Source organism: Phodopus roborovskii, unplaced genomic scaffold (genome assembly GCF_943737965.1).
Source record: "Phodopus roborovskii unplaced genomic scaffold, PHOROB, whole genome shotgun sequence".
Taxonomy (NCBI): Eukaryota; Metazoa; Chordata; class Mammalia; order Rodentia; family Cricetidae; genus Phodopus; species Phodopus roborovskii.
Window position 1 is genome coordinate 6,888,195 of NW_026126645.1, and position 20,332 is coordinate 6,908,526.

The 20,332-nt window shown below is 56.0% G+C and overlaps 2 protein-coding genes across 5 annotated transcripts in view; one reads left to right on the forward strand and one right to left on the reverse strand.

Annotated features, from left to right (window-relative positions):
• Positions 1-1,470: 1,470 nt before the first annotated feature.
• On the forward strand, positions 1,471-6,768 carry Mfap2 (microfibril associated protein 2). 2 transcript variants are annotated; one of them, XM_051173684.1, is made up of 9 exons: positions 1,471-1,613; positions 3,620-3,695; positions 4,371-4,460; positions 4,652-4,681; positions 4,798-4,878; positions 5,004-5,057; positions 5,630-5,717; positions 5,994-6,067; positions 6,257-6,768. In XM_051173684.1, the coding sequence occupies exons 2-9, from the start codon at positions 3,653-3,655 to the stop codon at positions 6,358-6,360; spliced, it is 564 nt and encodes a 187-aa protein (XP_051029641.1). In that variant the 5' UTR covers positions 1,471-1,613; positions 3,620-3,652; the 3' UTR covers positions 6,361-6,768. The 2 variants fall into 2 exon arrangements, with proteins under 2 accessions (XP_051029641.1, XP_051029642.1); XM_051173685.1 differs by having other exon boundaries at positions 4,374-4,460.
• Positions 6,769-7,174: 406 nt separating this feature from the next.
• Positions 7,175-20,332, reverse strand: part of Crocc (ciliary rootlet coiled-coil, rootletin) — a 51,029-nt gene continuing 37,871 nt past the window's right edge. For all 3 annotated transcript variants that reach the window (XM_051173492.1, XM_051173494.1, XM_051173493.1), the window contains 12 exons: positions 18,440-18,607; positions 16,478-16,847; positions 13,058-13,227; positions 12,830-12,950; positions 12,397-12,560; positions 10,968-11,183; positions 10,408-10,632; positions 9,858-10,007; positions 9,390-9,590; positions 9,124-9,255; positions 8,386-8,562; positions 7,175-7,715 (listed from right to left, as the gene is read on the reverse strand). In XM_051173492.1, the coding sequence (XP_051029449.1) occupies positions 7,629-7,715; positions 8,386-8,562; positions 9,124-9,255; positions 9,390-9,590; positions 9,858-10,007; positions 10,408-10,632; positions 10,968-11,183; positions 12,397-12,560; positions 12,830-12,950; positions 13,058-13,227; positions 16,478-16,847; positions 18,440-18,607 (2,181 nt within the window). In that variant the 3' untranslated portion in view covers positions 7,175-7,628. The remainder of the gene's footprint in view (positions 7,716-8,385; positions 8,563-9,123; positions 9,256-9,389; positions 9,591-9,857; positions 10,008-10,407; positions 10,633-10,967; positions 11,184-12,396; positions 12,561-12,829; positions 12,951-13,057; positions 13,228-16,477; positions 16,848-18,439; positions 18,608-20,332) is intronic.

The window sequence follows — 20,332 nt, forward strand, 5'->3', positions numbered from 1 at the left end:
GGCGCCACCCACAGGTCACTCAAAGCTCAGGGAGTGTTGGTTTGGGCTACAGTGAAAAGGTATCAGGCCACATTCTGCCTGGCTGGACTGAGTGCTGTGACAGGGGACACAGCCAGTATCTTAGTGTTCTGTTGCTATGAAAAGATACCACGACCCTGGCAATTTGGGGCTGGCTTAACAAGTTCAGAAATTGAGCCCATATCATGACAGGAAGCATGCAGGTAGACGTGGTGCTGGAGAGGAAGCCGAGCCTTCTCTAACTGGATGGATGGCAGGCTTCGGGAAGACTGACACTGGGCCTGGCTTGAGCTTCTGAAACCTCAAGCCCACCCCCAGTGACACACTTCCTCCAGCAAGGCCACACCTCCTAATAGTGCCGTTCCCTGGGGGCCTACGGGGGCCAATTTTATTCAGACCACCACAGTTAAGATGGCAAGGTTGGATAGACTTTCGTGAGCTCCGTGGATCTATTGGGCAGGCATTGCCAGGTCTGAGGGCCAAAGCAGAGAAAGAGTGAGCTCAGCCTGGCCCCAATGCAGCTCCTAACTAGGTGAGGCTGGTGTGGTGGGGGCCATCCAGGAGCAGAGATCACAAAGCTCAACACCCTCACCCCTCCCCAGACAGCAGCTGCTCTACCTGGATCCTCAGGCCAGGGGCGTAGCAGGAGCAGCCACAGTGGCTGTGGGGCCTCAGTTACCCCTTTGGTCGAGTATAGAGGCAGCATTTCAGTCACATTGGTTCCCTTCCTACCCAAATGGGATCAGGCCTGACAGTAAGGGACAGCTGCCTGATTCCTGGGTGACAAAAGTCCCTGCTACATTGCAATTGACACACAGAGCAAGGTAAAGCAGGTCCTCAGTAGACCAGGGACAAGGAACACACAACACAGACTTAGTCCCGTGGGAGCGGAACTTCAATTCCCAGGATAAGAATTAGTGCCATGGGCTGGAAAGGTGGTTCCATGGTTAGGAGGACCTGGGTTCAATTCCCAGCACCCATACGGTGCTCACGACTGTCTGTAACTCCAGTTCCAGGGAATCTGGCGTACTCACATAGACATATGTGCAAGTAAAAGACCAATGGTCATAAAATAAAAATAAATCTTTAAAAAAAAAAAAAAAACAAAACAATTCCTGGAATGGGCACTGAAAGCAGAGGGAGGCTAAGGAAGAATGGCGGGGCTCCCCTGGATTGAGATCAACTCCTGGGTCAAATCAGAGAGCACTGGGGGTTGCGAAACTGGACTTGGGTATTCCTTGCTAGATAGGGCAGGAAGGAGAGGAAAGAAAGGGAGGTGAGAGGGATCGCAGGAAGCTAGGGAGGCTTCATTTCCAACCCAGTGACCTTTGCTCTCTGGGTGTTGAGGCTGGGATCTCTCTGTTAAAGGGGGTGACTGGTCGGCTGCCTCCAACAGTACTAGTACCAGGTCCAGGCCCAGACCCAGCGGCGCTGGGGAGGGGCTGGAGCCTCGAGGGTGCGGCGTGGCGACGGTGCTCTCTAGGACCCAGCGACTCCGGGCTAGGGGCGGGCGTGGGCCTTGGGGGCCGTAGGGGGCTCTGGCTGCGGGCGGGCACTCTCAGCTGCACTAGAGCACGGCACAGGGGCCCCAACAGGTAGGCGCGGGCTGGGCGCGCCCAGGGGTGTTGGGGGGCACCCTACTCCACACTCCGTTCCTGGTCGGGGGTGGGGGTTGCAGAGACCCTGGCTCCGGGGTATGGAGCGGATGCTGAGGGGGCACCTGGCAAGTGGTGGGGTGCAAGATAGGATAGACAGGGGCTGGGCTTTAGGGGTCATCAGAGATGGGGGTTCTAGGGGACAGGGTGGCTGTCCCCCAAGCATTTGGGATGTGGAGGGCGGGGCAGGGGTCGGACACAGAGACAAAGAGAGACCGAAGTGGAGAGCCAGCGAGTGCCTCAGCAAGTTTCCGCCAGGCTGATTGTTCCCAGCTGTAGAGCGGTGCTGCAGCATCTGGTGGGGCCCCCTTCGGATCTGAGCCAGTGAGGGGCCTCCCAGTCCTCGCCCCCTCCTCCACCAGAACCACAGAGGCGCCTAGGGGCTGGAGGAGGCTGAAGTTATGGAAAGGGCCAGAGGAGGGGGTGGGTCAGCCATCCCGACCGCTCCTGGCCTCCTTAATGCCTCCCAAACTTAGTTTTGAAGAGCTTGCCTGAGTCCGGCAGGAGCAATTTATTATTCTCTTCTTGATGCTGGGTCTAGCCAATGAGCCCCATTCCCTGCCATAAGCCTGGGCCTGGGTGCGAGTGTGGGACAAAGGTTGTGACATACCTAGGCAGCCACTCGATGCCTCCTAATGCACAGGGATTCGGGTCACTCATCAGTCTGTATGGAGCTGGGTGCCTCCCCCCTCCCCCAAAGGCTGCCCAGAATTTAGGGTGGGAGTGTGAGGAGCCCGAAGCCAAGGTCGCTGTGGGAAAGGATATAAACTGTCCAGGGCCTCCGGTCCCCACTAGGGGACGCTCGAGTGAGATGTGGGAAGAGCAAGGTTATCAGGAAACATCAGGGTTGGGGAAACTGAGGTTAGATACCCTGTTTCTGCCTTCCCCTTGCTCTTTCCCCTGATCCCGGGGGGGTCCTACATCAGAGTTGGGGTGCAAGCTGTGTGGAAGAACTTCCCATGGGGGGGGTTGGGCAGCCCTCTGGATGGATGAGTGTGTGGGCAGCTTCTAGAAGTCCACTGACTAAGACAGCTCATAGCCAGCTGATTCTGTAGCCAGCACTGAAGACTGGACTCACCCAGGAGTCCCGGGTTATTAGGAACTTTGTGCAAGACTGGACCAATGCCCTCACCAAAACTACACTCTTGTCATCCAGGGTCATGTCAAGGGTTCTAAATCCCTGGGCCAAGTGACTGTGCCTCGCCCAGTTAGCATGCTGGGAGCCAGAGGTGCCCTCACTTCCTCCAGCCTTCCTCCCCATGCTTCCCACTGCTGCAGACAAACAGGCCTCAGTCTCGTGTGTGCGTGTGTCTGTAATGAAGACAGCCAGGTCTTGGGAGGCCTGGAGCTGGCAGACGTCTTCTTGGAGCTGGGAGTCCTGCCCAGCCCTGGCCGCTCTGGGGGTTCCTGGGGCCTGTATGCATGTGGTTCTCCTGCTGAGGAGCATGCTCAGGGCCCAGGGGCTAATTGGGAGCAGGTGGTAGGCCTGGCAAATGCTGTTGATCTAGTGGCTGTCTGTGGTGTTGGTTGGGCAGGGCTGGTACCCCAAGGATGTGCCTGAGGTCACTGGAATTCATTGGAGATCAGAAACTCAGGGAAGTGATGGGGCCAGAAGTGGGTACAGTCAGGGTGGGGTAATTGGCTATTAGAGATGTCTCCTTAGTGAGCAGGACAATGTAGCATCTGTCCATTTGTTAAGAGCTTCCGTTGCATAGTAAGTTGAAGCTAGCCTAGGCTACATGAGCCCTGGTCTTTGCAAAACCCAAGTCAGCCCTGGAACCTGCATTAAAGCCTTCACCCTCACCCAAGCAGGGACTGCAGATGTCCCCACCTCCAGATACCTGGCTGGCTGTCTGTCCCCGGCAGACTGAACTCTGGGACAGAAATGTTTTCTGCCATCCTGGGCTAGCTGGCATGCAACTAGCTCTGCCTTCCTCCCCATCTAGCTGTCCTAGACACCACCACAGCCTCATCACTCCATGGCCATGAGAGCCACCTGCCTCTTCCTGCTGGTCCTGCCTGGTAAGCAGCTGCTGGGGCGGGGACCCCGTGTGGGACTGTCTTAGCTCATGGCTGAGACAGTAGAGGAGACTGAAGGCTGGGAGTCCCGGCACTGGTGCTAGAGCTACAGGGCTCTATCGTTCTGTACAGTCTTGGCCTTTGAGAGGTACTTATCTATCACATAAGGAGATATCAGTGAGGACTGCAAAGGTCCTAGGAGTTCCTCATCCTGGGAGTCACTCATCCATTCACTGAACATGTCTAGGCCAACATCTACTGTAAGCGAAGTACCGGAGATAAAGCTGTGAATTAGGCAGACACACCCGGCCTCCACCATGTGGCCAGGCCAGGGAAGAGGCACATATTGGACAAGTAGACCTGGTAAATTTCAGATCGTGTTGAGTGCTGATAGGAATTCACAGCGGGGAAGGTGGGTCAGGATAGCCCAGCAGAGCTGAAATGTTAGTTGAGACCTGCAGAAGGCTGGGGAGAGTGGGAAGGCTCCAAGGCGGGCTGGAATGTGAGAATTCCTGGAGCAGCCTCAAGGCCACCCAGGGCAGAGGGGCTAGGCATGGGCAGGGAACAGACCCAGGACCCAGTTTGGATTTTGTTGAATCTGGTCCTGGTTGTAGGTCCCTGGCTTAGGACTGCCCTTCCTCTATGGGATGTCCACACCTGACTCCTCCTTCCCCTCAGCAGGCCTGCTGGCTCAGGGCCAATATGACCTGGATCCTCTGCCCCCATTCCCAGACCATGTCCAGTACAACCACTACGGTGACCAGATTGGTAAGCCAGCCCTCGAAGTGCCCTCAGTGCTGCCCACCCCATACACATGGATCAGCCAGGCACCCATTTCGGTGGGGTGGTAGGCATCCCAGGGGTAGGTAGGTCCCAGGCCATTTGTGACCTCTTTGCCCCACTCTCCTGGGACCAAGGGCTAGCCTGACTCCACCCTGATGTTCCCTTCTCACTTTCAGACAATGTAGACAACTACTATGACTACCAAGGTAAAAGTCTGGGGTAGGATGGGCGGGGCCAGCAACCTGGTGTGGGTCTGTGGGGAAAGTGAGCCAATGCTTTGTCACACACACCCCCACCCCACCCTCGCTCCCTACTGCTGCAGAAGTGAGTCCTCGACCTCCTGAGGAACAGTTCCAGTCCCAGCAACAAGTCCCACAGGAAGTCATCCCAGCCCCCACCCCAGGTAATGCTGTCTCCCTTGACCCAGCTCCTTGTGTACCTCAGGATGGGGGTGTGGGTCGGCCCGGAGACAGGTGCCCCTGGCCCAGAATACCCCTCCAGTGACCCCTAGCTGTCTTCCCACACCAGAACTGCCCATTCCAGGGGACCTGGAGACTGAACCCACGGAACCCGGGCCTCTTGGTAAGAACCTCCTGGAAGTTGGAGAAAATCAGCATGGCTTCAGAAGAGAGGGCCTTTTGGTGGGATATGCAAGGTTAAGCATCGGTGGTGGGATGCTGGCCGAGGGAGCTGACAGACATGTCCCTGGTTAGCTGCTGCCCCTACTGAGGTGCCTAGGGAGGGGCCAGCATTGTGCTGGGCCACAGTCTGGACTGAGGGGTGCCCATGGCCAGGAGAAGAGGGACCAGCAAGCCCAGTCCAGCTGAGTGCCTGAAAGGAGGGCCCTGGAGAAGCCCAGCCTGAGTGCATTACATAGTACTTACATAGTGGTTGGTTACCTAGTGGGTTACAGAGCAGCTTGTGAGCTAGTGTGATGTCCCAGTGACCAAGTGGGGTAGCTGTGAGTTTGTATTCCAATTTGTTTCCAAATGGGTTGGGACTGTATGTGTGGCATAAAGTCAGGCAGTCCTGTGCTACCTGGGTGCTGGGTTTGTGTGGGTATTTGGGCAGGGCTTGAGGGTGCTTAGGAATCCAGACTTTGTGAGCCTGACACTGGAGCTCTGAGCCTCTAGTCTGACCCCTCCTGTCCCTAGACTGCCGCGAGGAGCAGTATCCATGCACTCGTCTCTACTCTATCCACAAGCCTTGTAAACAGTGTCTCAATGAGGTCTGCTTCTACAGGTGAGGGCTACAAGGGAGGGACTCCAGGGGCAGCTCCCACGAGGGAGGGACTCCAGGGGCAGCTCCCACGAGGGAGGGACTCCAGGGGCAGCTCCCACGAGGGAGGGACTCCAGGGGCAGCTCCCACGAGGGAGGGACTCCAGGGGCAGCTCCCACCAGGGAAGGTGTGAGTTGGGACAGGCACTGAAGAGTGTGGGCCTGGGCCTGGACTCTTGGGCTCTCCCAATGGGAGTAGGTGAGGGTGTGGCTGAAGAGTGCCCCTGGCTCACCCTCCAGCCTTCGCCGGGTGTATGTCGTCAACAAGGAAATATGTGTCCGCACTGTCTGTGCCCATGAGGAACTCCTCCGAGGTAGGAAACCCTCCACCCCTTGTCCTGGCAGCATCCACCACCCACTCCGTTACCTTCCCATGTGCCACCTGCAAGGTTTGGCATGGGCTCTGTGTGCAGGCCCACTTGTAGGATGCTGCAAGCCCCCTGCCTCCATCCTCACTAGTATGGGGTGGCGGGTTCCCACCTGACTTCCCCTCCCTCCAACAGCTGACCTGTGCCGGGACAAGTTCTCCAAGTGTGGCGTGATGGCCGTCAGTGGCCTGTGCCAATCTGTGGCTGCCTCCTGTGCCAGGAGCTGTGGGGGCTGCTAGGGTGGAGCTGGTGTGGGATCTGAGCCGGACCCAGCTCGGATCCACCTCAGGCCCCGCCTGACCTGGTGCTTTCTCCCATCCTGCCCTCCCTTTCATCCTGGATATCAGGGGGCTGCTGCCCTGGGCAGTGAGGTCACAGCTGCCTGGGCCCCTCCCCAGCCTGTGGCCATCCCTGAGCAGTTGGGGCTCCTGACTGTCCAGTCTCCAACCCCTAGATGGGGTTCATCCAAGTCCTCTTGTGGGGGTCTGGGGCTCTCAATGTGCCTTGTCAGTGCCTTGGGGGCATCTCTCCCTTCTCAGTCTCCTCAGGTAGGCTGTGCCCCTCCCCCAGCTGGTCTGCTTGGGTTTCCTATGCCCCCAGGCATGGGCCACTTTTCTTTTATACAAAATAATAAAGTTTTTACAATAGAGGCAGAGTCACTTTTGGGGCCAGGGACAACTCAAAGTGCCACCAGTAACACTGCTGGTCTCCAACAGAAGGCCACTCAGCTCCATAGCAGGGGGTGTCAGGTGGTTCTATTTCCATGTCCCACCCTACCTACTCCAGCCCTAGCTTCACCTGTAACCCACCAGAGGAAGGGCCGACACTCCCAAGATGCAACTCTTCAGAAACAGGCAGGTCATTTTGGTTCCTCTGCGGGAACAGCATGGAGGAGGGCTGTGAGTGCTCCCCATGCCGTCCTGGTTAATTCTTACATAGCGGGTAAAATCACTGTCCTCAAATGACAGTGTTAAGTGATCACCAGACATCCACAGCCTGTGCTCCTCTGGGCCCATCAACCCCCAGGTAGAGGATGTGTGTGTGCACAGACAATTCTAGAAAGCAGGTCATGTTACAAAAAGCACAACAGTTCTCCACAGTTAACAGTATAAAAAGGTACAAAAATACAAGGGCTCTAAGCTCACTAAGAGCTGCTGACACAAGGGGCCAAGGGAGAGCTAGCTCCCTGGTGCTGCGCTGGCTCGGGCATTCCTTCCTGGGGAAGCCCTGCTCTGCTGCTGGCAGAAACAAGTGCTCTCCCTCACCCCTGCCTGGCTCAGCCTCGAAGAGCCTTGGCCGGCAGAGGGTCTTCTAGAAGGGCCTGGAGTGGTATAGGCAGTGTAGCAACTTTGACAAGCCACATGGGTGTGACTACAGCCACAGTGCCACGCTCACCTGTCACCCCAGCTTCCTCCTCCCACTCTGATGTGGCCCTGGGCAGTCTATGTCACTAAGGGGCCCCTCTCCTGCCAAGATGACTGTGCTCAGGACGCTGGCTGGAAGGGACTCATTGCTCTGGAGTACCAGAGGGTGGGGAGGCAGGTGCTGAGCTCCTCCGAAGCTCCTTCTGCAGCTGTGCCTTCAGTGTGGCCACCTGGAGAAGAGAAGGGCCCAAAGCCGGGGCCACAGCTGACTTCAGAGGACAGGAGCTGATGGGGGAGGCTGCCTAAGAGTGGGAGAACCTTCACTTCTCATTTTGCCCCGCATGGCGGTTAGGTGTCTGTATGCTTTGGCATCCTTATCCCTTCAGAGGCTCAGCCATGTGAAGCAGCTCTGCCCAGCATCACTCCACAGAGCAAGGCCCTGTGTCCTCCCAGCCCTGCCCGGTTACTGTCTGTGAGCCCTGGCACTACCCAGAGGGAACCCTGTCCCAAGGAGGGAGTGCCAGAGAGGCGCAGAAGACCTGGCCTGTCCAGCCAGCAGGGTCACAAGTGACCTCACTGGCCAGGAAGAGCCATTTCTTGGGCTCTTACTAGTATTCCTGGGATAGAGCCCCCTCTCCACTGGGATCCCAGGTTGCTAGGAGAGCCTATAGTTTGAGCTGCTAAGGGAACCATGCCATGTGGGAAGAGGGTCTGATGGCTTGAGGCAGAGGGTGAGCCCTAGGCCAGGAGACACTGAGGCCAGGCAGTATCACTCCAGCCATGGCTGGCACCAGCACTGATCTGCTTGGCCCTTTTCAAGTTATGGGGTCATGACCCATCCTCTCCTCCAGCCCCACACTTCCACTCCGGCTCCATCTTCTCCCAGGGGTGCCCTTGTACCTGCTCCTCCAGTCCCGACACTCGCTGGCGGTGGGCCCGCTCCCTTGCCTCCAGCGTGCGCTCCGTCTGCACCTGGGCACTGCGCAGGCGCTCAACCTCCTGCTGTAGCTCCAGGTGCTGCTCATCTGCCTCCAGCTGGACTGGATTGTGGTTCTGCTCCAAGGCTACCACCTGTGCCTACAGACAGGGCTGCCGATCAGGGTTCTAACCTACGTGCACACAGTGGCACGGGCTTATCCCTTATTGGCCCTAACCGTGTATCTTCCAATCCTGGGCCAGGGGCCCCAGTGAAGTCCACTCAGACAGACATGCACATACAAAAACATTCAAACACAGGGCCTGGCCTACATACACACAAGAACAAAAGCGAGCATATTTGTACAGAAGCACACAGGGGCACATAAGCATAGTAAGTAGCTTAACATCTTCATGTATGAAAACATTTACATGTACTTAGGCCACAGGCTACACGAGGCTCATGCTGTTCCCATGAGCAAGCTCCCACAGACACTCAGGCTTCCGTACATCCACAGCACACAGGAATCTTAGGCTTGAACACCAATGAGACTCAGTGTTTCTCTCCACCATGGGAAGAACCCTGCCCTACAGCCCAATGAGTACACCCTCCCAAAGGCTCTGGGCTTCCATGCTGGCTCAGCCATAGGTGCCCCCTGGAATTTCTTGGGCTCGGTATGGGAATGACATTGGGGACCAGGCTGGGGGAGGGCCAGGGCTGACCTCCAACTGCTGGATCTGCTGTTGGGCCTCAGCCAGGTCCAGCTCAGCCCCTGTGAGTGTGCGGTCCAGGCGGCCCTTCTCGGCGTTCAACCTCAGTGTGTCCTCATGGCTTCGAAGTTTCTCCCGCTCCACCTGGGTAGATATGGGGGGAAGGTCACGGGGGAGGGGGGACTCGCTGCAGAAGCCCCTGCAGTATACTCTGGCATCATAAGCAGCACACTAAAGAGACACAGGGAAGCTAGGGAGGGCCCAGCAGAGCAGGCCACCTTATCCAGTGTCTTCCTGAGTGCCACGCGGTCCTTGTCGAGCCGCAGTGCTGACCGTTCTGCCTCACGTTTCTCAGCTTCCAGCTGAGCCAGGGCTCGCTGCAGACTGCCCAGGCGCTCCTGCAACAGTCGCCGCTCTTCCTGGAGCTTCTGGACAGAGCGCAGAGCCATGGCCTCGCCTTCCTGCCGCTGTCGCAGTACCTGCAGCCCAAGGCAACAGTCCCTCATCCCACTGCACCTAGGTTGACCATCTGAAACTTGGGGACAAAGACGCTGGCCCACTGTGCCCACTCGCACAGCAGGCAACCCCAAGGCCCACGTGAGGAAACAGCTGAGGCCAAACGATTCTCTCTGGGGTATAATGGGAGTGTGGGTCAGATGATCCATGGCTCTATGATCCAGGTGGGTCCCCACCCCATGCCCAGGACCACACGGGGCACCCTATAGAAGAGGCCCTCCAGGCCTCACCTGCTGCAGCTGCTGCAGCTGGCCTTCAGCATCACCCCGCTGCAGCTCCACATTGGCTAGCTCGCCCCGCAAGGTCTGCACCTGCTCACCCAGGGAGCTGCTTTGCCTCCGTGCTTCAGACAGTGCCTGTCTGGCAGCATCCAGCCGTTCCTGGGGGACAGAGGCTGATGGTGCCAAGCCAGACTGCCAGCCTCAGCAAAAGGTTTTCCCTTTGGGTGAAACGCCTAACTGATCCTGCCTGTGCCAGTCCTGTCCACTGACCTGTGCTGATGGTGACAGTCACTCATATCCCAAACTGCACCTAAGTTCCATACTAACAGGTTGCTTCTCTCACTGGGCAGCCTCCCCCTCTAAGCCTCTTGATTGGCTACTTCTGTTGACCCCACTCCTACCTCAAGGCCTATTCTCTGACTCCCCGGATTTCCTGATGGACAGCCCCATTGGCCATCAGCTCCCTCCACACCTGCTCTTAAAGGCTAACTCTCACTGAACTCCTTCCTGACAGAAGAGAGATATTTGCCAGACCCTGGAGCCCTCCCCGACCCCAGACCTGGAGCACTTGGCGGTCATGTTCACAAGTACTCAAGGCCTTCTGCAGGTGCAGATTCTTGTCCTGGGTGCTGGTGAGGCTGGCACTGCTCTGGGCCAGGGCGTCTGTCAGGCTCTGCACCTTGCTCCGCAGGGTCCCCTCGCTCTCCTCCACCTTGGCCAGTGCCCCATTCAGCCGTTCCACTGTTAGCTGCAAGGTCCCTGCCTTCACCTCACTGTCTGCCACCTGGCAGGGAGACAGAGCACGGTTCAGGGTTCCCTTCCCATTGTGATCATCACCAGGAGTGCTAACCCACGTTCCTCTCACCTCTCTCTGGGCCTCATCCGTATCCCCATTGGCTTGTTGCCTCACTGGCTCAGCCTACTGCAGTCTGACCTAACCCCACTGTGGGTTAACCACCCTGTCCAGAGCCCCATCCACCTAGCTATGTGACAGGCAAAACATGGCCTCTCTGGGCCTCCACCCGTCCACCTTTGAACCCTGATAGTGAAGACTTGCACAATGCCTGGACAGAGCCTGGCACAGGGCATGCAGGTGTGACCAGGAGGGAGGGGGCCCACCTGTCTCTGTAGGGAGTCCACCCGATCCTGGAGGGCCTGAGCGTGGGCTTCACGGTCCCCCAGGCCCAGGCGGCTGCGTTGCAGCTCGCCTTCAAGTGCACGCCGCTGCAGCTCAAGCTTGATGGAGCGACTCTCAGAGGCATCCAGCACCTCCTTCAGCCGCCGCTTGTCGCTCTCCAGCTTTGCCTCGGTGGCCTTCATCTTGCTGACTTTCTCCTGTGGGTAGCGAGGCTCAACCCCAATGCCTGCCCACCCCTCCCCACACCTCTCTGCACCACGGGGACAAAGCAGGGTCAGCCCCAAGGACTGTGTGACCTGGAACCAGCCTATGACTGCTGGGGCCTGGGTTTCTCCATTTGTCACAAACTGAGCAGATGTGAGGCTCCCAGAGCTGTCTTGTTCAAGCTGAATCTAAATGTGTTACGTGAGCCACGATACACTTTCTCCACTCTGTTTCATGTCTGGACCGTACCAGGAGGACTGGTCCAGAGGCGCTACCACTTGGGGACTCATCCGATCCCTGGGGAGGGGGCTGCAGAACGTAGACACTGGACCCTTCCCTGCTCTACAGAAGGACTTTCCAGAAATGGCTGGAAGCACAAATGAAACCTGAGCTGAAGCTGGCAGCTGCTGCTGAGGAGCAGGGCGCAGCTCACTGTTCTAATGGCTGATTCTCCCTCCCCTGCTCAGGGCTCAGACAATGAAGGGGTTTGCAGAGCGGACACAGGGCAGGAAGAACTTAGGACCATTCGATGCACATGGGTGCCCCAGGGTCAGTGGGTCCTGGGTGTCTCTAAAGCCTCCCTGCTTCATGCTTCTTCAAGCCCCTCTCTGCCCTGTCTGGCCTGTAGGGAAGAGGGGGCCCCGCTCTGGCTCCCACCCAGCTTTGTTCCTGGCTTCCTCCCAGGCCCCAGGGGCTGCTGGGCCCAAAGCCAGAGCTGAAGCTGCAGACACAACAATCCAGCTCCAGCTTGGTCCCAGCCAGAGGTAGGGTGGGGTAAGGGGCAGCTGGAGAGCGGGCAGGGGGCTTCAGCTGAGAAGCCAGACTGTCATCACTCAAGGCCTGGGCTTCCTGTCCAGACACACAGACACTAGAAGCCTACACACCAAACACTGTACTGCCATTCATGCAGATATTTAGAGATCGAGGTTCCACTCAAAACTTATGGGTACTGCCTCTGTGTTGCAATTGCAGGGGACATCCCACCCAAAGGGTGACAGCTAGACAGCAGGCTGATCCAGGCTACATCTGGACCGTTCTGTCTGACTCAGGCCCAAGCCCTTCTCCCTGAAGTACAGGAACACCCAACAGTGGACTAAAATTTACTCAGTGGAAAGAGCCTCACGCCATCCCTATAGGCCGTGACTCGGGCAGAGCACTACAGAGAACCCTGGGCCCTGCTCCCATGGGCCCTCCCCTCCTGCCCACCTGGCTGGCCCGGAGCTCGCTCTCGGTGGCCTGCAGGCTCCTCTCCAGCACTGCCATCTGGTCCAGTGTGGCCCTGCATTCCCGCTTGCTACGTCGCACGCTCTCTTCCTGCAGCGCCAGCTCTGCCTGGGCCCCGCTCAGCCGCCTGTCTGCACTGCGCCAGGCTGCGGTTGCCACCACCCAGTACCATCAGTGTCATGCCAAACCCAGCCCCTGGACCAGGCCACAAAGCTCTGACCTGTCCCCCCCCCCTCCAAGCCCTACCTGGACCACAGAGGGTCTGTAGGTTTGTGCCCCTTGGGGTTGCCCAGGGACGGTCTCCTGGAGGAACCAGCCCAGACTGGACATAAGAGCCACTGACACCAACTAGCTAGCCTCCCACCTCAGCTGCTAGGAGCATAAGAGGGCAGAGGGGCCCTGATGGAAGACTCACCTTCCTCGCTCTCAGCTACTGCCTTCTGCAGCTGCCTGGCCCTTGAGGTTGCACGGTCTCTCTCTGCTTCCGTCTCAGCCAGCTGTTGACTGAGGGTGCTGGTCTGGACCTTAAGTTCATCCTGTAGCCCCAACAGAGGAAGGGAGAAGACCCTGCTCTGACCACCACAGCTCCTTTGCTCCTAGGCTTGCCCTAGGTTCCCCTCCCAGCCATCTCCAGCATCCTCACCCGCTCCCTCTGGGTACTCCGAAGCTCTTGCAGAAAGTCTCGGAGAGCATCCCGCACCAACTCTGGGTCCAAGTCTGGAGGTGCTGGGGAGGCAATGGGCCCTGGAGATGGCGGCTGGGACTGAGGGCTGCATTCCAAAGGACTGGGACTGCTAAGACCATCCCCACTTCCTGGAAGGGAAGATATAGTCAGGCACACGGCAGCCACTGGGTGCTGGATGTAGGCTCTCAAGGTACCACGTTACAGTACCCATTCGCACACAATGCCAGGTTAGCTTCTTGCCTAAAACCCTCTGCCACATCTACCCATGTTCCTCAATCAAGCCCAACTTCTTTATTTTTTTAAGGTTTTTCGAGACAGGGTTTCTCTGCGTAGCCTTGGATGTCCTGGAACTCATTCTGTAGAAACAGGCTGGTCTCGAACTCACAGAGATCCGCCCGCCTCTGCCTCCCAAGTGCTGGGATTAAAGGTGTGTGCTACCACAACTGGCTTTTATTTATTGAGATAGGGTCTCTCTATTATGTAGTTCTGGCAGTTCTAGAATTCACTATGTAGACCAAGCTGACCTCAAACTCATAAGAGATCTGCCTCCCCATTGCTGGGATTAAAGGCATGTGCCAACACACCCCTGGCTTATTTTTATTTTATGTGTTTTGCTATGCATGTGTGTTATCACAAGTGTGCCTGTGCCCATGAAGCCAGGAGAAGGCATTAGACCCCCGGGAACTAGAGTCAAGGGCAATTGTGAGCTGCCATCTGAGTTCTGAAAACAGAATTCAGGCCCTCTACATCTTTCCCTCCCTGCTTTCCCACACCCCTGGGACACACTGGTCCCACCATCAGCCCTACCTCCTTTGCATTTATGTTTTGCTTTTTTGTTTTTGACAAAAATACACATTATTTGAAATGTAAATTTGGAAAGTGATCTTGGTTTACTTCTGGCCCTGGAGGTACAATGGATGCCCAGGGCCTTGGGCATGCTAGAGAAGTGCCCTGCCCCTGAGACCCACAAACCCCTCCTTTTTTGAAATGAGCGAGGCTCACTATGTAGCACAGGTTAGACCTGACTCACAATCTTCCTGCCTCAGTCTCCTGAGTATGAGCATTGCAGGTATGCACAACCACGTCCAATTTTATGCAGTGCTGGGGATCAAACTCAGGCCTCCCAACTGAGCTCAGTACCAACTGAGCTATGTCCCCACCAACCTTAACCCTTTTAAGGATATGATCTGGAGGCACGAATTATATTCATGCTATTATACACTGGTCACCTCAAATATTTTTCATCAGTCCTGTATCTCCCCAAATCTCTCAGGTTGAATGTGACTTTATTTGGAAACAGGTGGCTGTCACACTGGGATGGTGGACCCCAACCCTACTATTTCGATATTTATAAAAAAAAAAAAAGGGGGGGGTTCAGATGCCATGTGACCGCTAGAGTTGTGTTGCCATGTACACATCCCACCCAGTACCTTCAGAGGGGCTACGGCCCTCAGATTTCTAGCCTTTGAGACAGTCAAACACACATTTCTGCTTATGTGTGACAGCTGGCCCTAAGGGGTCTTTCAGATGCATCAAATGCATAGGAAAATATGGTGGCACATGACTGTATGCCATAATTTGGGACACCGAGATAGGAAGACACTGAGGCAGGAGTACAAGGCCAGCTTAGGCTATATAGTAAGTTCCAGGACAGTCTAAAGTGAGACTCTGTCTAAAAACTTGAAGCAAACAATGTGATTGCTGAACCTGTGCCGAGTGTGTGCAGCCTTCCTGTCAGTATTCTCCAAGGGGAACAATTCACATGATTTGTATGTGTGTTAGCTAGCATGGTGCTCCAGAGACTGAGGGTACCAAGGTGTGTGCAGTTTACACAAACACTCAATTTCACAGAGTAGCCACAGGCATCCTTGGATCTGGGGAGACAGGGAGTCTAGGAAAATCCATGGCTACTGTAGTCACGGTTCCTTCATAGAGCCTTCCTGGTCAAGGAAGATAACTAGACAGAAACTTATTTTGAAGTAGCTCTCACTGCCTTCTGCCTAGATCTGGGCAATCTTGGACCTCCTTGCCGAGTCTATGGACTTCTCTGTGCTGGAACTCATTGATGCTTGTCTTCCAATGACTGCCTCACCCGATGAGTGCAATGTTTCAGGGCTGACCTGCATTGTGGCATGTGTAAACATGTCATTCCTTCTAATGGCTGAGTACTATTCCACAGGATGGATATACCATATTTTTGCTTATCTAGTCATGTCAATGGATGCTTGGAATGTCACTGCCATTTGGCTATTATGAACAACGCTGCCATAGACTTTGTTATAGAACTGTCTTCCACATGCTGTATACCGAGGAGTAGGAATGCTGGGTCTCCTGTCATTAACATTTCTATTTTCATTTTTTGAGGAACTGCCAAGCTATTTCCCACAGCAGCTGCGCCGGCCAGCAGACTCTCCCTCCCTTTATTTCTGCTGGCCTACTGTCCCTAGACCACAGGCCAAGATATTCTCTACTCCCTGCACACAGCTCTTCCCATGGCTAGACTCTAAGCTTCCTAAGAGCCCCGTTTACCTACCTGCTTCCTGCAGGTCACTCACTCTATTCCTGATGTGTGCTGGCACACTAGGTACTTGGTCAGTACCTACTGAGTATGCAAGTGGATCAGTGCTACTCTGGAAGGTCAGGCCTGGCTGTGTCCACCTAGAGGGTCATTTTGGGATCCCAGGCCTGGTGTGGAGGGATGTGGAGCTGAGATGTCAGGCTGGAGACTTATTAAGAAGATGTGGTGTGCCTGGTGGTGGTGGCACACATCTTTAATCCCAGCACTCAGGAGGCTGAGTGGGGGATCTCTGTGAGTTCAAGGCTAGCCTAGTCTACAGAGAGTTCCAGGACAGCCAGAGGCGTTACACAGAGAAATCCTGTCTCAAAAACAAACAAAAATAAAGAAAGAAGGAGGAGGCAGGAGGAGGAAGGGAAGGGGGAGGAAGAAGAGGGGGAGAGGGAAGAGGAGGAGAGGGAAGAGGAGGAAGAGGAGAAGGAGGCAGCTAGAGGACTCCAGGCTGGAGAGATGGTTCAGTAGTTCAGAGCAGCTGTTACTCCTGCAAAGGACCTGGGTTTGATTCCCAGCATCCACATGGCAGTTCACCACCATCTAGAACTCCTACTTCAGGGACCTGCTGCCCTCTGCTGGCCTCTCCCAGCACTAGGCATGCACATGATGCACATACTGATATCCAGATACTCTCACAAATACACAAAATAAAACAAAAAAGATGGGGTTCAAAGATTCAGAAAAGGCAAAGGGACCATTAATATCCCTCCTTAACAATGATCCCCAAAAGCCCAGGACAGCCAAGGGGCTTGGCCCCCTCCTAGGGGTGTGGCTTCAGAGAGCCCTCCACAGCTCTGTGCTGCACTCACCTCCCGCGGGTGCCTCCCGCGCTGGGGAGCTGGACAGCCGCACTGGGGAGCTGGACACACGGCCCAGACCCAGGCCCCGGCGCAGGGCTGAGCGCAGGCCACCCAGCTGGGCCTCGGCCACCCTCCGCTGCGCCTCCACGCGGGCCAGCTCAGCCTCCAAGCCCTGCGCCCGGCCCTCCGTCGCACTCAGCCGCAGCCCCAGCTCTGAGGTCTCAGCCCGAACGGCCTCCAGCCTCAGCTCCAGGCCCCGGGCCACCTCCAGCTGCTTCTTCTCAGTGCCACGCGCCTCCTCCAGGGAGCCCAGCAGACCTCGCTCACGTGTCCGGAACTCGGCCTCTTGCTCCTGCAGTTTCCTCTGGGATCCTTGGAGCTGGAGCGGAGGTGAAGACAGGAGACAGTCACAAGGCTGCCCCCAGCCCCCACCTGGTGACCATCACTCCAGGAACCACACCTGTGCCTTTAGTGGTTTATGTGTAATGTGTAGTTGGTCATGACAGTAACGTTCACATAGTCCAGGCAGTATGTTCCCAAAGAACCCAGAGCCACTCTAAGTCCTTTCCCTGATGATGAAACACGGGACAGGCACAGAGAAGTTAAGAGATTTGTCCAAGGCCACACAGGGAGAGGCCATCCATTACAGACTTCCAACTCACAGAAAACTGCCCTCTGGTGAAGACAAGGGGCCTACCTCTCAGCCATCAGTTCAACAGGAAAGCCCCCTCTCAGACACAGGACCTGCATTGCCCCCTCTCAGACACAGGACCTGCACTGCCCCCCCAGACACAGGACCTGCACTGCCCCCCCAGACACAGGACCTGCACTGCCCCCCCAGACACAGGACCTGCACTGCCCCCTCTCAGACACAGGACCTGCACTGCCCCCCCAGACACAGGACCTGCACTGCCCCCTCTCAGACACAGGACCTGCACTGCCCCCCCAGACACAGGACCTGCACTGCCCCCTCTCAGACACAGGAACTGCACTGCCCCCCCCAGACACAGGACCTGCACTGCCCCCTCTCAGACACAGGAACTGCACTGCCCCCCCAGACACAGGACCTGCACTGCCCCCCCAGACACAGGACCTGCACTGCCCCCTCTCAGACACAGGACCTGCACTGCCCCCCCCAGACACAGGACCTGCACTGCCCCCTCTCAGACACAGGACCTGCACTGCCCCCCCCCAGACACAGGACCTGCACTGCCCCCTCTCAGACACAGGAACTGCACTGCCCCCCAGACACAGGACCTGCACTGCCCCCTCTCAGACACAGGACCTGCACTGCCCCCCCCAGACACAGAACCTGCACTGCCCCCTCTCAGACACAGGACCTGCACTGCCCCCCCAGACACAGGACCTGCACTGCCCCCCAGACACAGAACCTGCACTGCCCCCTCTCAGACACAGGACCTGCACTGCCCCCCCAGACACAGGACCTGCACTGCCCCCCCAGACACAGGACCTGCACTGCCCCCCCAGACACAGGACCTGCACTGCCCCCCCAGACACAGGACCTGCACTGCCCCCCCAGACACAGGACCTGCACTGCCCCCCCAGACACAGGACCTGCACAGCCCCACCTCTCAGCCCATCTTCCCTGAGTGTAGGTGAGCATTCTGAAGCATAGACAGTATCTAAGTCACACAGTAGACTAGTGGCTATGTGACATTGGGCAGGCGTCTTGACCTTTCTGGGCCCGCCTGTTTCTCCTAGTAAAATGGGGTTTACATCACTGACCTCATGAGCAGGCTGTGGGAAAATCAAGCGTGGCTATCTTCAGAGCCTCTCTATGATCTTTTGGTATCTGCACACACTAGACCTACAGTTTCTTTTGCTTGTCAGTATTAATACAACCGAAGGAGAGCCCCAGAGGTGGTGGATTCAGCCCGCCCCTCTGGAGGGAAGACCCTGGCTTACAGTAGCCCACCCTCCTCTGGCCAGCCCACCCACCTACCCAGTTACCTCCTGCTTCAAGGCCTCGAGGCTGCTCTCGGCTTTTAGTAACTTCTGCCGCAGGCCCAGCGCCTCTCGCCGGCTCTCCTTCTCTGCCCGCTCACCCAGGGCCAAGCGGCCCTGCAGGTCTGCCAGCTCCCGGCCCAGCCTGACATTGTCACTGTCCAGCATCTTCATCTGTGAACCAGAAGAGGCAGGAAGGTCAGCTGGGCCCTACAGTTTTGCCCAGTCCTGGCCCAGGAGGCTCTTGGGATGGACTGACCTAGGGTGCAAATATCAACTTAGTACTCCAAGTCCATGGGGAGCCTGCCCTGGTGAACTCACTGAAATCAGGTCATGCCAAGCACGTGGCCCAATGCCACTTACTGGGGGTGGGGGGACAGCAGGAAAGAGGCTGAGTTGACATCTAACCAACTTAGCAACCACAGCTGGGAACCAGAGGGCACACAGAGTGCATCTTGTGTGCCCAACTGTTATAAGCATTTACATCAATTGAATTAATCTTCCTGTGTCCCTGTATGTTTAACCCTGACTTAATGGATGAGAAAACAAGCCAGAGCATTGAATGGCTCGCCTATGACACCCACAAGCAGCAGACTGGGATATGGTCCCAGGCCAGGGGAACATTCTAAGCCTGTTTCCACCCAAGAGCAGGTGGGTGAGGACCACCCACCTCACAGGATGATAGCAGCAAGGCTGACTGATCAGAAAATTTCAGCATGCCCCAGCAGAACCTAGCACATGACACCAGGCTTGGCTGCTGACTTGAGGGGCCTGGGGGAGGGGCTGAGGTGAAAGGGCATTATTTTCAGGGATGCCACCCATCTTGGAGCATCGGTCTCTGGTTATCACAAGGTATCTCAGCTGAGGAGGACACTGGATGTCTCCTGTCCCTTGGGCATTTCAGAGTGGGAACGCCTGAACCTTCCAGAGAGTGGGCGGTGCCCGGCATGTAGCAGGTGCTTGACCAGTGCTTGCTGGTGATGGGGTGATGATCTTGTCAGAGGTCAGCACACCACAGTCTGCAGACAATTCAGCCATTTCCTGTTTTTACTAAGGCAGGGGCAGCTCCTTCATTTTCAAACAGTAGAAAATGGCTTAAAACCAAAACACGAGGAAACAAAACCACAGAGAAAAACAGTATTTCCTAACACATGATAATTATACCATGTTCAAATCTGTGTTCACAACGGTTGACTGGAACACACCCCCATGTGTTCATATTTCATGCAGAGGATGTGTGTGCTGTGTATATCTCCCATCCTGCACTGGAGATCAAACACAAGCTTTGGGCATGTTGGGCAAGCACTCTGCCACTGAGCTACACCCCAACCTCTCATGGATATTTTCCTTTTTTAAAAAAAGTTTATACCAGGTGGTATACAAAGCGAGTTCCAGGACAGCCAAGGCTGTTATGCAGAGAAACCCTGTCTTGAGAAAAAAAACAAAACTTTTTTTACTTATTTATTTTTACGTATATGAGTGTTTTGCCCTATATGCCTGTTTGTGCTTCACATTTGCCTGGGGAGGCCAGAAGAGGGCACTGGCTGCCCTGGGACTAGATATAGACAGTTATGAGCTGTGATGTAGGTGTTGGGAATCAAACCCAGGTCTTCTGGAAAAGCAGCCAGTGCTCTTAACTGCTGAGCCCTCTCCATTACCTACTTTTATCTCCTGGCAGTACTAGGCAGTGAGTTATAATGATTTACAGCCTTGCTGTTTAGGGCCTCAGTAAGATTGATCTTGAACAGGCCTTGCAGCCCAGGCAGGCCTTAAACCTGTGACCCTCTGGCCTCAGTCTCCTCAGTAGCTTATATTACAAGCCCATATCACCATGCCCAGGTTATGGCTACTTTTTCACAACAGTAAAGGGGTGGAGGCAGAGCCTTGTGGCCTGTCAAA

Coding starts and splice junctions, on each gene's coding strand:
- Mfap2 (XM_051173684.1), top strand. CDS start 3,653: ATGGCCATGAGAGCCACCTGCCTCTTCCTGCTGGTCCTGCCTG. Junction 3,696..4,370: donor CTTCCTGCTGGTCCTGCCTG/GTAAGCAGCTGC, acceptor CCTTCCCCTCAG/CAGGCCTGCTGGCTCAGGGC. Junction 5,718..5,993: donor AATGAGGTCTGCTTCTACAG/GTGAGGGCTACA, acceptor CTCACCCTCCAG/CCTTCGCCGGGTGTATGTCG.